At 38.5% G+C, this 15,686-nt stretch overlaps 1 protein-coding gene across 1 annotated transcript in view; it reads right to left on the reverse strand.

Moving 5' to 3' along the window:
- The window catches only part of PITPNB (phosphatidylinositol transfer protein beta), a 35,628-nt gene that overhangs the window by 9,596 nt on the left and 10,346 nt on the right, over nucleotides 1-15,686 (reverse strand). Inside the window, exon 7 of the mRNA XM_082325445.1 lies at nucleotides 3,773-3,850. Coding sequence (XP_082181571.1) covers nucleotides 3,773-3,850 — 78 coding nt within the window. The remainder of the gene's footprint in view (nucleotides 1-3,772; nucleotides 3,851-15,686) is intronic.

Raw genomic sequence — 15,686 nt, forward strand, 5'->3', positions numbered from 1 at the left:
GATACATCTAACATATAAAAATCTTGGTGAATAATGCATATTTATTTAACACAGAATTTTTATCACAAATACTCATCACCAGAGAGCACTTAAATGAAAACCAATTATCCTCAGAAGACTGATGTTCTATTCATGAGCAAAAAACAAAGTGCTGCTGTTGTTTGGTGTTCCCAAACAGCACAAGTCTATGTCCAGGCATTAGTAGTAAAAGGACAGAACTAAATGGAACATACAAATTCGGTGCTGCCAGTTCCAGGCATTCAAAGTTCTACTCCTCATTTTACAGCTGTTTTTAAAAAACAAATCAGTAACTCCCCACTTTCTTTGGGTCACACAGGCCCAACCCGGCCATTCCTGCATCAGCCTCCTGCTTCCTTCCTGAGGAGGAAGGAACAACAAACGTCTAAGGCAGGATGCACATTGTCAGCACAGTTTACAAAAATAATCCATGTGACAATTTTACCCTGCTAGCAAGAATACTTAGCCAGGGTAGAAAGAGTACTACAATAATGGGAGTTTGAATACATGCCTCCCCTCATCGTCATCTTGAAACACACAATAATCTCATTTTTCCATGAGATTCCAGCTAATGCTTGGGCCCAGGACAAACCTACAAGTCAGACCAAAGGTCCACCTGGCTCAGTACTTTGACAGCAGCCAATGGCAGAAATCTATGTAAAAATTTAAAACCCAAGGAAGAAAATAATTGATAATTCACTTAGAAACTCCACCAATCTCCAGATACTTATAAGCTCAGAAACTTCCTGAAGCAGAACTATTTTCTGTCTTTGGACACACAAAGGAAAGAATTAAGACTGTGTAGATATATGTAGATTGCAAAATCACAGCACTGCTGAGGTTGGAAGGGACATTCTCTGATCAGCGGGTGCAGGAGGCCTGCTCAAGAAGGGTCACCTACAGCAGGTTGCCAGGACTGTGTCCAGTCAGGTTTTGAGTACCTCCATGGATGGAGACTCCACCACCTCTCTGGGCAATCTGTTCCAGTGTTTGACCACCCTCACAGCAAAATGGAATTTCACATTATTTTTGTGTGTGTACAACTGGACTGTCACAGGATGAACTTTCATCATGTTGAAAAGACAACGTTAGGAACAGCTATGGCAGCACCAATTAGGTCGGTGGTATACATCAGTGGCACCCTCAGCTCATTAAGGCAAACTGAAGCACACGGAGCACCCAAGAGGTAGCTTCGCAAGCTTTTCTTCTGGTAATGCAGCTTAATGGCAGTGAAGCGTCAGCTTCAGTAGCCACTGAAGCTCTACTGAAACTTTCAACCGTCCTGTTACAGCTCCCTGTGTTGCCATATTGTTTCCCAGCCTTTCACAAAAAGCTGGTTCCCTATTTTTTCCCCTAGGTTAATTACCATGCAGCATTAAAGCCACTGTACCAGCACATACAGAAGTAGAAGAGTGAGGGGTCAGCGACGCACAAACGTGCCCCTGGAACTACAGCCTCATTCCAGAGTGGGACAAGAGACAGCTTAAGTCCTTGAATTCAGGCTGCTTTGATTTATGATCTCAGGCCAGCTGACAATGAGTGTGGTATTATGTAGGGGGAAATGGGGACACTGCTCTGTCAGACATGGTGGTCAGTTATTTGGCACTTAAGACACAGGTCAAGCTTCTGATAGCAGAAGGGCTGGTGTATCTTCTGCCTACTTTCTGCTTGCACAACTGTGTTTTAGGATAGGAAATTAGAAACTGAGAGCTTGCTGGTCCAATGCACCCTACTCTTAATATCTGACGCTTATCTTGCTGCTTTGCAAAAACTAGGGGTAAAATAACTAATGGTGACATCTAAGCTAATGAACTAGAAGAAAATTCACACCTCTCAGAGCAAGTCCTTCACACTGTATTTGGGCAGAAACATTTGTGTTGTATTTAGAACTTTTTTGGGTAATGAAAGACTGAATGCTTTTACAAGAGAATTTAAGAAACTGGGGCACCATTTGCAATGCATTGAAAAAACCCTCAGCATTTACTTAAGCATAATTCATCACAGCACACACTAAACATAAGAAGTAAAATTATGCTACCGACAATGAAACAGTTCATTCACAGTAATGACAAAAGTGAAAAACTATATTCTAATTGGTAACTAGGGGCCTATTCCTGAGAGATTGCCTGTATATTCATTCTAGTATACAGCAGTTAGCTTCTCAGTTTCTATGAGGATTTCTGGTGTAGCAGACAAAGTATATTTCCTTCTGGGATGGGCATATATACATGAATTTTGAAGGCTGGCTGTGGAAGGATGTGCTTTGTGACTGGGGCAGGGATGGGCTAGCAAGTTTTGTGTTGCCATTCAGGTGTTGTTAGGTTCCATGTGGTATATGCTGGGCCACAGGAAATTTCTTTCTGAATTTGTGCTGAGCAAGGTTCTGGAGGAAATGGAAGAGGACCTCAGGCAACAGACTACAAAAAGTTATTTCAAGAAAGCATCATCTTTATGTATGCAGCACCTGTTTAGGCTAAATTGTTAAGAAAAGCATACAGGCATTACCAAGGTGTATATAGGTGACATACACATTCTGACACTGACATATACTTACGCTGCCTACTAAGGAGTGAGTTCCCAAGCATGACCTTCCTGTAGTTGAACACGTAAGCAGAGCAAATTCATACTGGATGTGACTAAGTACTAAGCTTTCACACTACAGTTGTATTGACAGCCACATAAGAATAATTCAATAATGTGTTCATGCAGAAAGGTAACGCTAATATTGAAGAGCTTTCACAGAATGTAACATCTCACATTAAAACAGACTTATCCAGTAAGGACATCATGGAAATCTAGAACACTAAATTTTGGTCTGACTTGAGGGGGGAGGAGGAGATGATATTAAGCAAGCAGTCTTCTTGCTTCTTAAGCAAGAACTTCGAACAAGATTTCCAGTATACAGGCTTGGGGAACTGCAGCCCTGGTAAAAGGCCAGATGGCTTTACCTTGAAATAAAGCTTTGGTCAAGTCATCTTCCTATGGTTACACAACGACTGTACTTATTAGAAAACTGGTAAATGACCAAAGAATGTGGAAAATTGATTTCCCAAAACAACTCAGATTACATACGCCAGACTGAAAATTTCAAGAACATGGTAGATGCATCTGTGCATGCATGCACACACACATGCACAAATGGAAACAGGGTGCGTTATCTCACTGAGGGGAAATATTTATGATGAAATACCAGAGGTTTTCATGTGCATTTTGTATACACTCCACACAAGTGAAAAATACCTGGATATTCAATATGGCAAGGTAAAGACAGGCTTAGGTTTAGTTGCCACTATCTTCTGCTAGTTTTGTGGTAACTCTGAATAAAACATACACATGTACTATCTTTTACCCTGCTCTAAGAAACACGCAATTATAACCATTTAAATAGAAGGAAGTTTCCAACTAAATTTTTGCATTTTAAGTCACCTCCAGTGGCTACCACAGCAGCCTGATGACTTCCGTGGAATTCATCATAGTGTATATTCAGATGTCAGTCTTGAGTAAGGATAACATTCATCCAATTTAATTTGCATGGCTTGCTTTGGTTTTAGTAGTGATATTAAACAAGCAGCAGACAGTACCTTTGCTTACTAACACATTCGGAATTTTAACTGAATACAAAAAAGAGAAGCAGTATTGAATTTCTGCCCTCTGTTTTAAGACTAACATTGCTAGTGCTAGTCTCTAAGGAATCGTGAACTATTTTTTTCTGCTGATAAAGTCTTCCTAAGGTTGTAACATTAGTTCTTAGTACCTTCCAATTTGGCCCCAAAGGTCCTCTCTTCGTCTTGACTGACTGGAATAACGCAGGATCTTCATCAGCTTTGTAGTCCTATAATATAAAAAAACCCCTGAGAGTCAGAAAAAAACCAAAGCCCACCAGATTCAATATCCCACTGTATTAAGCCTCTGTTCAAGACTACCAAATTAATTCTTCTGAGCGGTCTGGAGCAGGATGGGTGGAGTGAGTCTGACTGAAGTTTGTGTTGAATACTCCATCACACCCGCTCATTCACTGCATATCACCAGTGGTGCTCATTATCTGTTTATACTACGATAGCACGCCAGGGCTGCCTTCCAGGTTAGAATCTTCTTGTGCTAGGCATTGTGTGACATAAGCATTATTCTATCAGTTTTGTAAACTTCTGAGGGGAAAAAAAAGCAATAATACAGAAACTAGTGTGCTAACATTATCCAAGCTGCAAAATATGTCCCCTCCTGAGAATGGAGAACACAAAGGGAAGAAGGCATAAGTGAACTAACTTGCAAAATTAGAAACTGCATAATCTCAATCTGTGAGACACATCAGCAGGCGAAGCACAAAGAGGGCACAAGGCAGCAGTCTGACTGGCACTGCTTGACAACAGACATGACTGGTTACAAAGTCATATACAGGGGGGGGGAAAAAGCAAATATCAATAGAGTTGAAAGATGACAGATGCTTCCAACATATGGATTTACTTAATTTTACTAATGAGGGATATGAAAACGATTATTAGATGAAGATGCTACTTTGGAAATTAGGAAAGGGCTATAGACTCTGACCTCAGTAACTGAGAACACAAGGTTTACACAATGTATGAAAAACATCAAATTAGGAATACCATTACACCCATGCGGCCAAGGAGAACGTTTAAGTTCCTTTAAAGCAGAACAAGTGCTTGGTGGGTACTACAGAAAAGCCCAAGAAAGTTTAGCATAGTGTAAGGTGTCATTTTTAAAAACAAATTTCAATGAGGACAATATTTGCAGAACACTGAGTGAAAGAAATACCACCAGAAAAGTAGTTACTGGCATTCCCCCACCCCACAGAGAGCTGTAACAAGGAATCACATTTGTGAACTGCTTCTAAAATGAATTAAAACTAAACCTTCACCTTTCTAATGCACCCCCTATATTCAAAGTTAAATACTAGCAGCAGCAAGATACACGTAAATGAAAAAAAAATGGCTCTCAATATTAAAACTGAAATATCAATGTTTCTTCTGATGCATACTGAAATCATCTAACTAGGTCTCTACTGCAGAAGCAGTGTGTTTTGGAGAACTGGTCTCCCTACACGACTGAGTTACAAAGTTCTGGTAGACAAAGGCATGAACATAAGCACATGTAAAATAAACCCAAACACTGTAAGGTGATAGAGCAGGAATGGTCAGACAGAGTTATATAGGAGACCACTCTAATCTAATATTCTGTCTTAGTGGCCAGTAACAGACACTTTATGGAAGAATGCAAATAACCCAAGACAGAGCTGTCAATCCAAGCAGTGAACAGTTTGGTCTTCCCTATTCTGTGGGGTTTTCTTCTGAGAAGGATATAAACTCCTCCGTTACAGAGGATCATATAACTGGGTATTCCTCTCCACTTTTATTCTTGGCCTCAGTTGCACCCTGTGGTAACTAGTGACTTATGAATTGTGACCTGTGCAAAAGTATTTCCCTCTCCCATTGTTCTGAAGGTAATTCATATTTATTCTCCATATTTATTCACCAGGAGAATCCCAAACGAACCTGGGAAGAACAATCCACACAAAGGAATTCCAACCAACTTTTCTCAGCCCTTCCAAAACAGCTCCATTTCCCTATTTTCCATGTTTAACTCATGTAACTTGAATTCAACAGATGGTACTAGTGCATATACAATTGAGGAGCTATTATATGAATTCATTGTTTCAGCTGTCGGAAGCATTGAACGTTACGTGTAACACGCCAGTTTTCAAATCTAGGTTCTTCCATTAGCACGGAGGAACGAACGCTACTTCTAGACTGAAATTCCAAATCCACAGAGCAAGGCTATACAAATTAGCTATTAATGCTTTCATAACCATTTTGACATTTACAATGCACTTTTTGCAAGCTAGATGGAACTGGAAAATCCAGGAGGTCCTCTCAGAGGAATCTGATTTCACTTACAGAAAATCAGCTGTTTTTCTCTGATACTTTCTTCTCCCCAATTTTTTCACATTGTTCCCAGTTCTTTTAATGCACCTACCTATACCATGTATTAAAATAGGCTGAAGAAACCTTCTAATACATTTTTTCCCCCAGCCATTCTGTAATTAATATATCTAGAAAGCATTAATAGGTATTCAGATAAACTTCCACATTAAGCATTCAAACATATACTTAAGAATTGAGCAAATATTTCCTAGAAACATCCGAGTCAAAAGACATTCAATCACATTGTTAATCAATATGTTTTATGAACTTCCACAAAATAGTATTTTCCTCTATTTCTCCCTCTAAACTGAAACAATATGTTTAATTAAAGAACCCAAATAATAGCTAGCCAACTTTAGCAGGGTGCTCCCGCAGGTGCTAAGATAATACTTTACCTACCTCACAGGGACAATTTGAGGAATCAGCATAAGCACAGTACATTAACATTTAAATTCAGCAACACTTACATTTAAGTCCACTCAAATTATAATAATTGCAGAAAGACTAATAGCAATATTTGTCATCTGAATTTTAGTAAAAACCCACTTACTTATGATTTTACTGGAATAAAGCACGTCCTTTCTACAGACATCAAAAAGAGCAAATATATTCCTTCGTGTATGATAGCTTCAGCATACAGCCCCCAACTCCCAATTACTGCTGCATGTGAGCAATGCACTGAGCAAGCCAGCCTGCTGGCTCTGTTCGCAGTCTGTCTCCTCCAGGAAACCAATGGGGGAGGCGAGCAGAGGGCACACAATTTACAGTGCTTGCCACCAGCTGTAGACTTCTTATCTCATTAGTTATTTCCAAATACTGTGGGTAAAGACAGCTGTAACCTACTTGAATCCTCAGGTCCTGAATATTCTAGAGGCTGAACGAGATACACATTTACACCACCTCACTCCCCCCAATCCTTGGGTGGGGGAAAAAAAAAAAAAAAAAAAAAAAGGTATTTTCTTTACAAGTGAATCACCTTTAAGAAATACATGTAAATACTACAGCAGAATATTGTTATAGAAATATATTTAATGTTTTAAATTACTGATTATGACTGCCTTTTAACAATTTCACTCAAATACTGGATGAAAGACACTGAGAAAAGGATCAAGCTATAGGAATGGATAAACAATTTTCCAATAAATGTTTTGTTCTAGATAACTAATTGCTGGCATGAGTATTGCTGCCATTTTGGGGTAGCGATGTGCTGAACAGAATGACAAAATACAAGAGCTTCCATATTTTAGTGTCAATTCTGTAAATAAAACCAGGTACTGCATTAGAGACAACCCTGAATTTCTTAGTTCGATTGTCTGAATATCCTACCAAGGCAGAGCTCACACGCTTATACCGTAGTGGTATAGGGCATATGGATATCCATACCATATATTTCATTTGCACTAGCGATACCCAGAAGATGCTGCCTGGCCTGCTGTCCCAGCTGTAAGCAGAGTCTTGCAGCATTGTATCATATTTAGGATGTTCTAATAGTTGTAATAGTTAAAGAGTATCTCCGTGCTTTCTTTAGAGGGAAAAAGAAGAAAGTGCAATAATTATAAAGAGATTGCTGTCATGCTTCCCTGGATCACTACAGAGCACAACAGACCAAACCTAAAAGCAACAGGACAACACCAAAATGAGCCCAATATATGTAGTATACTGGGATATTAGGAAACCAGGAGAGAACATAACACAAAATGTCTTATGACACTAAAATTCTGTGATACTTCTGTATTTTGAATATTACATTAATTTTTCGTACCCTTTTCTCTAGAATACATTAGAAGCGGAAGAGATACAGAAGACAGCAAGAATGATTAATTATGGAACCAATTCCATTCAAATAACAAAGTAGACCATGAATCTTCAGCCTGGAAGAGACATGACTGAGAGGGATAAAATACAGAAATCTGTAAAACTAGAGAGGGAATATATGTAGCTAGGGTCTGGAGCTAGTAGAAGCTGAAAACCATAGCCAAATAAAATTGTCAGCAATTGAAAACAAAAATTTTAAATGACTTTCAACACAAGTACAGGCAGAATAGTGCCAACTCCATCAGTGGTCAATAATGATCAAGAAAGAAAGAAGGCACAGGCATCTTTTAGAAGGGAGTGATTTTTTGAAAATCTTTTGCCAAAGCAAAACTAATTCCTTTACAATAAGCAGTGCTTATGTGTTTGTGCTGCAACAGTGACATGTTTCTAGGCTGTAAAACTTTTTTTCCAAACTGTTCACTAGAAGAACAGGTAAGATGCAGTTCTGACTCCTTACTAAAGCTACAGTAGTGCATTCTCATGAAGAGTAGGATGTAATTTGGACTGTTTCTTTACAATGGCACACTCTGTGGAGATTGCTCTACATGTCTCTACACTCTCTGACAGAGAGAGTGATTACACCAGACAGCACAGCTCATCAGCACTGGATTTACCATGGAAAGCCCCAGTATAGAGAATGCAGCGAACCACTTTGTTTTAACAGCCACCATCTCAAATTAAGTGCAACCCATATCATTAAAACAGAAAAATAAAACACAATTTATTAGTCAATGCTATATTTTTAGGAAAGGCAGTACAGGGAATTAAAGTATTGTGAACAATTTTCTGATCCATGAAACAATCTGGACTGCAGTAACATGTGGTGGCACCAAAATGCATAAAGAGATAGAAAGCAGAACATCTCTTCCCTAAGTGAAAAGATAATAATAATACTACAGTATTGCAGAGATGGTGAATATGTTTGTAATATTATTTATGTTTATACTATTGATATTTTAGTATTTATATACTTATTATTTTACATTATACTATATATATATATTTATTATTGATATACTGTAATTGTTATGTTTATATTATTTGTCATGCCTTCTGGTTCCAATTAGACAACACTGAACGTAATTGCTGCCTAACCAGCCCTTCCTACGCCTGTTCCACTTGGGAAGCAGGGGGAATAAGCAGCAGAGTGGAGGTTTCACCGTCCTTAACATCCAGTGTTGATCACTACTGGAAAAAGCACACTGTTCTGGTCTAATCTGAAAATGTCAATGCCAGAAAGAAAAATCCACAGGAGACTGGATGAATCGCTCTGCATAAGATTATGAAGTGCACATATTTTGACTAGGTGACATTACTTGTAACTAGACTGTACCTTTGTACTAGCTTGTAAGAGTTAGGACAAAATCAGTTTCAGAGACCAAAACCCCTTCACTCTAAACTTGTTGTCAAAGTAGTTGCCATCACTCTTTACAGTCCTGTAGTATCCAGTAACTGGAACAGACAGAAAAAAATCAACATACTCTGAGAAGCTTACACAGGACTAATACATGCCTCCCAGCAACCGCAAGACAGCCGGGGCTAAACACACACCAAAGATGAAACGCCTCAACTCACTGTAAGTTGTCATAAGGCATTGTCAAAAATCTGCAATAAAATGGTTCCAAGCATGGTTATAAATATAGAAATTTAACTGATCTACTTTCCTTTGTAAGCACGACAATGTGAAATCTACATAAAATATTACTTAAAAAAACCCAAAACTTAAGAAGTCAGCATCCTTGCTTGAAAAAAGCTAAAAAAGCTTCAGAAAACAAGGCTGTTTCTCCACCAGAAAGACAGCTTCCACATTCAATATAATGCAGAAATATAAATGGTCTTGCCATATGATTAAAATGAAAATATACTTGGCGATTTCTACATTTGCATTGCAACCTCCTTCCTGAAAAAAATAAAATGAAAGAGAAACAAAGCAAAAATATCAAGAAACATTACTACTTCCAAGTAACAGACTGTTCCTCCAAAATCCTCCAAAACTTTAAAAATTGCATTCACTAACAAAACCTGTGGTATCTCGTACCATAAGTACTTCATACCTGTGTGCTATGGTATATACCACAGAAGCTTATAGAAACACATTGTCGCATGCAGATTTTCAAATACCCAATGATCAGAAGACTGGCTAAGGTAGGAACTTTGTTTACATATGCAATCTTTCTTCTGGCATTTTGGCATTTAAACTCACCTACATATACAACTTTGATCTGTCTTTTATGTCGTGGAATTATTTGACTGGATACCATAGGGACACCCAAGTCCACATGATACGATGTTACCTGCTATCCTACCGCTCACTGCACAAGGACATAGGTAAAAAGCAACTGTGCCCTTGCATTTAGGACCCACATATAAGCACAGCTGGAAACACTGGAAAAAAAATGTTATGTACGAGTAAAATGTAGGCGTGAAAACAAAAATTCAAAGAAAATAGATGAGTCATGGTAAAGTTTTCTATGCTAGAGATCGCATATACAGAAACTTTGACCCAAGACCCTTCAGGACTCAGTTAACCCAAATCCCGTTAAGGACAGAAAAAACCCCTCTGTCTAGCTTAAAGTCTAGATGGACAAGAGAGCATTGTAGGAATGCTTCTCAATACACAAACCCTACCAGCATGCAAGGAAGATGACTGGACTAGAGCCAAAATACAAATAAACAACAGTTCTTTGTAGAGTTTAAGGAAAATATCTCTGCAGCAAGAGCTTAACTCCTAACAGCAACAAGTCCTTCTTAGGAAAAAAAACAGGCGGCTGTTGGAATAAATATTACAGCTAAAAAACCCTGAAGCCCTCTTGAAAGCTAGACAGGCAAAACACCATTATGCAGCAGCAAAACAATATAGAGGAGCTAAAAACCATTTCAAAGAAATACACAAGTATCATTTCATAGATAGTTTCTGCTCAAAATCTCAATATAATATGCATGAATGCAACAAACTATTATAAAGAATTATTTAGAGAGTGAACCACACACAATAAAGTAATAATCGCAACAAACCCAGAATCCGGGTGCTTCTTTACAATTCTCATTCTCATTTATAAGACCTGCTAAAAGTAATAACAGTACTGCTGATAGCTCATAGTTCACTCTACCAAGTAGTATAAAACTTGAAAGCATATATAGAGGACAGAACGATTTTAAGAAAACTTTCAGAACGTAACATAAAAACGATACAAGTCTGATGTCTTATCTGCAAATTCATGAAAAAAGCTTCCTGAACGCAGAGTGGCATAAGACTAACTAGGCAGGTGGACACAATTTCTGGCTTTTCAACTCAATATTGTATCAGTTTTTTAAAACAGGAGAACATACATACTATCGGTGTTATTTAGCAGAAAACACACACAAAGTTGACTGTGGAAGGAAACGCATACCAGCACTTTTCTCCAATATGCTCCATGGCTCTGCGAATACTCATTCACAGCACAATAAAAGATCAAAATCAGGTTGATCAAAGTATGTCGTATTCCCAGCTCACTGCGTGATTCCCAAGTCTCATAACTGAAACAATCACCAGCACTACTGTACACTTGACTGATATGCAAGAAAAGCATTTGCGTATTTCGGGTAGGTTTAACTAAATGGCTTTTAATAACTGATGTCTTACAGCCATTCCCATCTCCTGAAGAGTCCTGTAGCTACAGGACAGCTATCAGGTGAACTATTCCCTGAAATCACCTCTGAAAGAATGCCAAGGTTCAAATGAAAAATAAAATCAGCCTTGTTAAATTAGCACAGATGTACACTGCAGTGTTGTGCTACGTACTAGAAGTTAAAGGTCTTATAAGACAGTTTGGAAGATACGAAGATTTATAAGCATGCAGGACAGTATGAAAAAAGCCTTAGTTACGGGACAGAAAGCAGAAAGAGGCGAGGAAAACACTAGTAAGCTAGAAATAAGTCCTATTTACACATACATAGGTTGTTCCATGGGATGTGCCGTTTAAGATGCATACTTAAAACAGCAAGCCACTGGCACTACTGAAGGACTTAAGCAAAATTCAAAGCGTGTACAAGTTATTCTATTTTCTAAATGAGTAAATATCACCACAATATGAAGAAAGGCTGTTTCTGTAAGCAGGCTGAAGATTGGGAGAACGTAACAGGGCCATCTAACCATCACCTGGGCAAACACTTAATCCTTTGCACCTTTATTCTAGAGAAGTACTGACAGAGGTTGAACAGTTCATCTACTCAAACTCAGTAATTCAGACAAGCTTTTTGATAATACAAACATCCAAGGCAAAGCAGAAAACACACTTAGGGGCAAAAAGTCAGGTCAGTAGCAGTCAGTCTGTTTCCCACATATCTCTGGATACTGGCACCTCAAAGAGCCACAGTGACCAGGGACAGATCCATAGGGTCACTTTCAGGGGGTGCTCTGAGCACGAGACACTCATTTTTCATGCCTGAATCCTGATCACTGATGTATTTTAAACAAGTCAAGGACACTACAGGATCCACAATCCCCTGGATCTCTCAAGTATTGTAAGTCACTGGGCTTTCCTCAGCAGCAGCTACAATAAAAAGACTGACCACTCCATTCCCGTAGCCATTGTAGCATTCTTCAATACACAGTAATTCTGTAGGCCAGACTGTAAACACCTAAGGCAGTTTGAGAGCGGAGCTTCACAAGACTTCACAAGAGAAACAACTGCTGAATAAAGACATGACCACACGATCCAAAGTCATCTAGTTATCATCCACCAGCTGAGCACCAGCAGTGGTCCACAGATCCACATACCTGCCTCACCTGGACACCAAAATGAAACAGCCCCGCAGAACTGAAGTCCAGCAAAAACCTGGTTTAAGTCAATAGGGCTTTCTCATGCTTCTTCAAAAAGAAATGTTCTTGATTTTTTTAAAAGAAACTAAGAGGCACATTCTGATCCTTTTGCTGATACACAGAGTCAACTATGTCCTAGATAAGATGTTCCAACATTGTTGCCAATAAAACGTATGATGATACTAAGCTTCTGGACTAATAATATGGACTTTTTAGATGCCTATCACATGATAAATTAAGTATGAAATGCGAGAGATCCACCTCTCAGAAAACCAGCTCTCAAGAATCTTTTAACACCCTTTTACAGACTACAAAAGAAGAGCATTTCCTATATTCCATTATATTTCTTCAAACTGTAGAACAAGGGATAGTACTTGCTGCACAGCACACAGCAATCCTGTGTATCTAGTACTTAATGCACGCATTAAGTAATTTGACTCCTCTGTATAAAATTGTATATTTAGAGCTTTGTTTCAAGTACTATAATGAAGATCCACTACAACCTAGAACAAGACTTTTAATTTCTTCATTGTACAAAAATAGCTATAAACCTGATTTTAATTTCTTTGTTTGCACTCCACTCTACTTTCTTACAAATTGTTGCCGAAAATGTAGCCTCTTCTGATGTTAATTGAGTGTTCACTTCTGCTTACTCTTTAAAAAGTTTTACTCTCCTGGGAGGTGATTTTTGTATACAAATCATGTAAAGCTACATAGATTGTAAGCTGGAGATGATTAAGAGAGGGCAGGGTTAAATTTATATCTAAAGAAAGCCACAGATGTCAGCCAAATTATTTCTATACATACTTAAATGAGCATGAGTTAGCATATGCATGCCATTAGTATCTTAAAGAAATTTACTATTTTTATATTTATGCTGATTGTAGTTCTGAAACTAAAGTAACTGCCACACTACAATGGGTTGGACTGGGTTCATTCACTGAACACAAGGATAAATCTTGAATATATAAAACTTTTATCAAAATTGCTGGATCTTATAAATGTAGTTCCATTCTTTCAGTCATACTGTTATCCAAGATAGTACATTTGGGTTGCTTTTCCAGGCAAAAGTAGGACTGAGAAAATAAATGTACAAATAAAACTTTCCTTCAGCAACACTGACTATTCCTTTTCCCTAAAAAAATTAGCACACCAAAAAACGCACCCAGCCACTTCGAATGGTAATTCCCAAACAACAGTCATCGTAACATTAAGAAAAAAAGCCATACGACGCACATGATTTCAGAAACTACTTGACAGAGTTAACTAGTGACTGCTCTAATATCACTGAACAAAGACGAAGAAACTGTAGGAAAAGAACCTCTGGACAAACAGAATACATGGAAAACAGCTCATGCTTTCATAGGGGACATTTACTTACAAAACCAGCAGCCTTCTCTAAAGGCATAAAGTAAGCATGTAGATCATGGCAATTTTGTTACTATGATGTAGCTGAACTTCCAAAAAAAAAAAAAATTCCTCAAGTTCCACTACCTAAACTTCATAAAGATATTAGCATAAATGGAAAATATTTCACATGGTGTCATAAGCAGTAAAGAGGGGGGGAAAGGGGGGGGAAAGGGGGGGGGAAAGGGGGGGGGAAAGGGGGGGGAAAGGGGGGGGAAAGGGGGGGGAAAGGGGGGGGAAAGGGGGGGGAAAGGGGGGGGAAAGGGGATAATGTACTGAAAACAGTTCCAAGGACTTCCACATATGAAATGGCTTCCGCATGAAGATGGACTTAAAGATAAGGACCCTCAGCTTGGAAAGATATGCTAAAGAGGAGGTGGGGGAAGAAAAAGAAAATATGATCAAAATCTGTAAGATAAATTGTGCAGAAAATATAAATAGAAAACATTCCCCTCCCGCCAATTAATTAAATTCTCAGTCAGGCAAAAAGGAAGTATTTTTTCTCCATACCATCTAACACTCTACAGAATTCATGATGCCATAAAGGTCAGAAGTATAAATGGGTTCAAAAATGGATTAGATGTGCTCATGGGCATATAAGTGGCTAATAAACGCAATAGGCCAGATATAACCACTGGCTCTGGAAGTCCTTTAAATACAGATTGATTTTCAGAGATATGCATCTCCCAGCTTCCAGTATTCTATACCTCCCCAAGTTTCTTATCCTTCTACAAGTATCTGCTACTGGCCACTAACAGGATACTGGGTTAGATGGATCTTTGTCCTGAGCCAAAAATATAACTTCTTTTAGCATACCACCATCTGTCAGTCTTCAGTACAAAGGAAAATGGCAATATCAAAGGCAGGCCATGTAATCTAATAGTGCAAGAGGGCATTCAGCGTAAGCACTGCTGTTGACTAAGAGTACTTCAAACAGAATAAATACTTAAGTTCAACACACAGTAATAAGCACAACCCTTTGTTTACACATACTGTGATCAAGCAAGCACTCTGACAGATGACAGCATTGCAGTTGTTTGCCACAATTCCAGGCATAGAATAGGGAATGCACAACATACATTTACCTGCCAGTTCAGCTCTAAGGTCATATGGAATGTCTGAAAGAACAAGGGGCAGCAAAACGATTCCTTGCTGCATTAAAATAGGCAAGACATTTAATTTGGCTTACAGGGAGGTTCTCCAAACAATGTATTTTCACACATGTCACACACAGATCATCTGTTAAACATCAGTTAAGCAACAGTTCAGGTTATACACTTAAGTTGGTAATCCAAATGGAAATTTATGAAGCAGAAACCTTTCCCCTCCTTCCTCTACTTCCCTGCTAAAGAGTCCTCTCCTGACAATGCAGGATATTCAAGTATTTCTTTTCAGAAAATAACAATTAAATAGTATAAAGAACAACTCCTTGCACAAAACCAAGACAATCAAATTCATTGTGTAAACACAAATTGGTTAAGTGTCGATGTTAGTGCACACCATTTTCCTACTACCCAAAAATAAATGCTTACACATAGAACAGTCCAGCTGTTACAACTGAACAAACCAGACAACAACCTCAGTAGATAAAGATGTGTAGAAAGCAGCAGCACTAGTAACAGGGAAGTAAGACAGGTACATAAATAAGTACGGTGAAGCTGCCCTCTAAAGTTGCATGAACCAGCATCTAAAATCAACATACC

Source organism: Platalea leucorodia (assembly GCF_965183815.1).
Source record: "Platalea leucorodia genome assembly, chromosome: 12".
In the NCBI taxonomy this organism is placed as follows: domain Eukaryota; kingdom Metazoa; phylum Chordata; class Aves; order Pelecaniformes; family Threskiornithidae; genus Platalea; species Platalea leucorodia.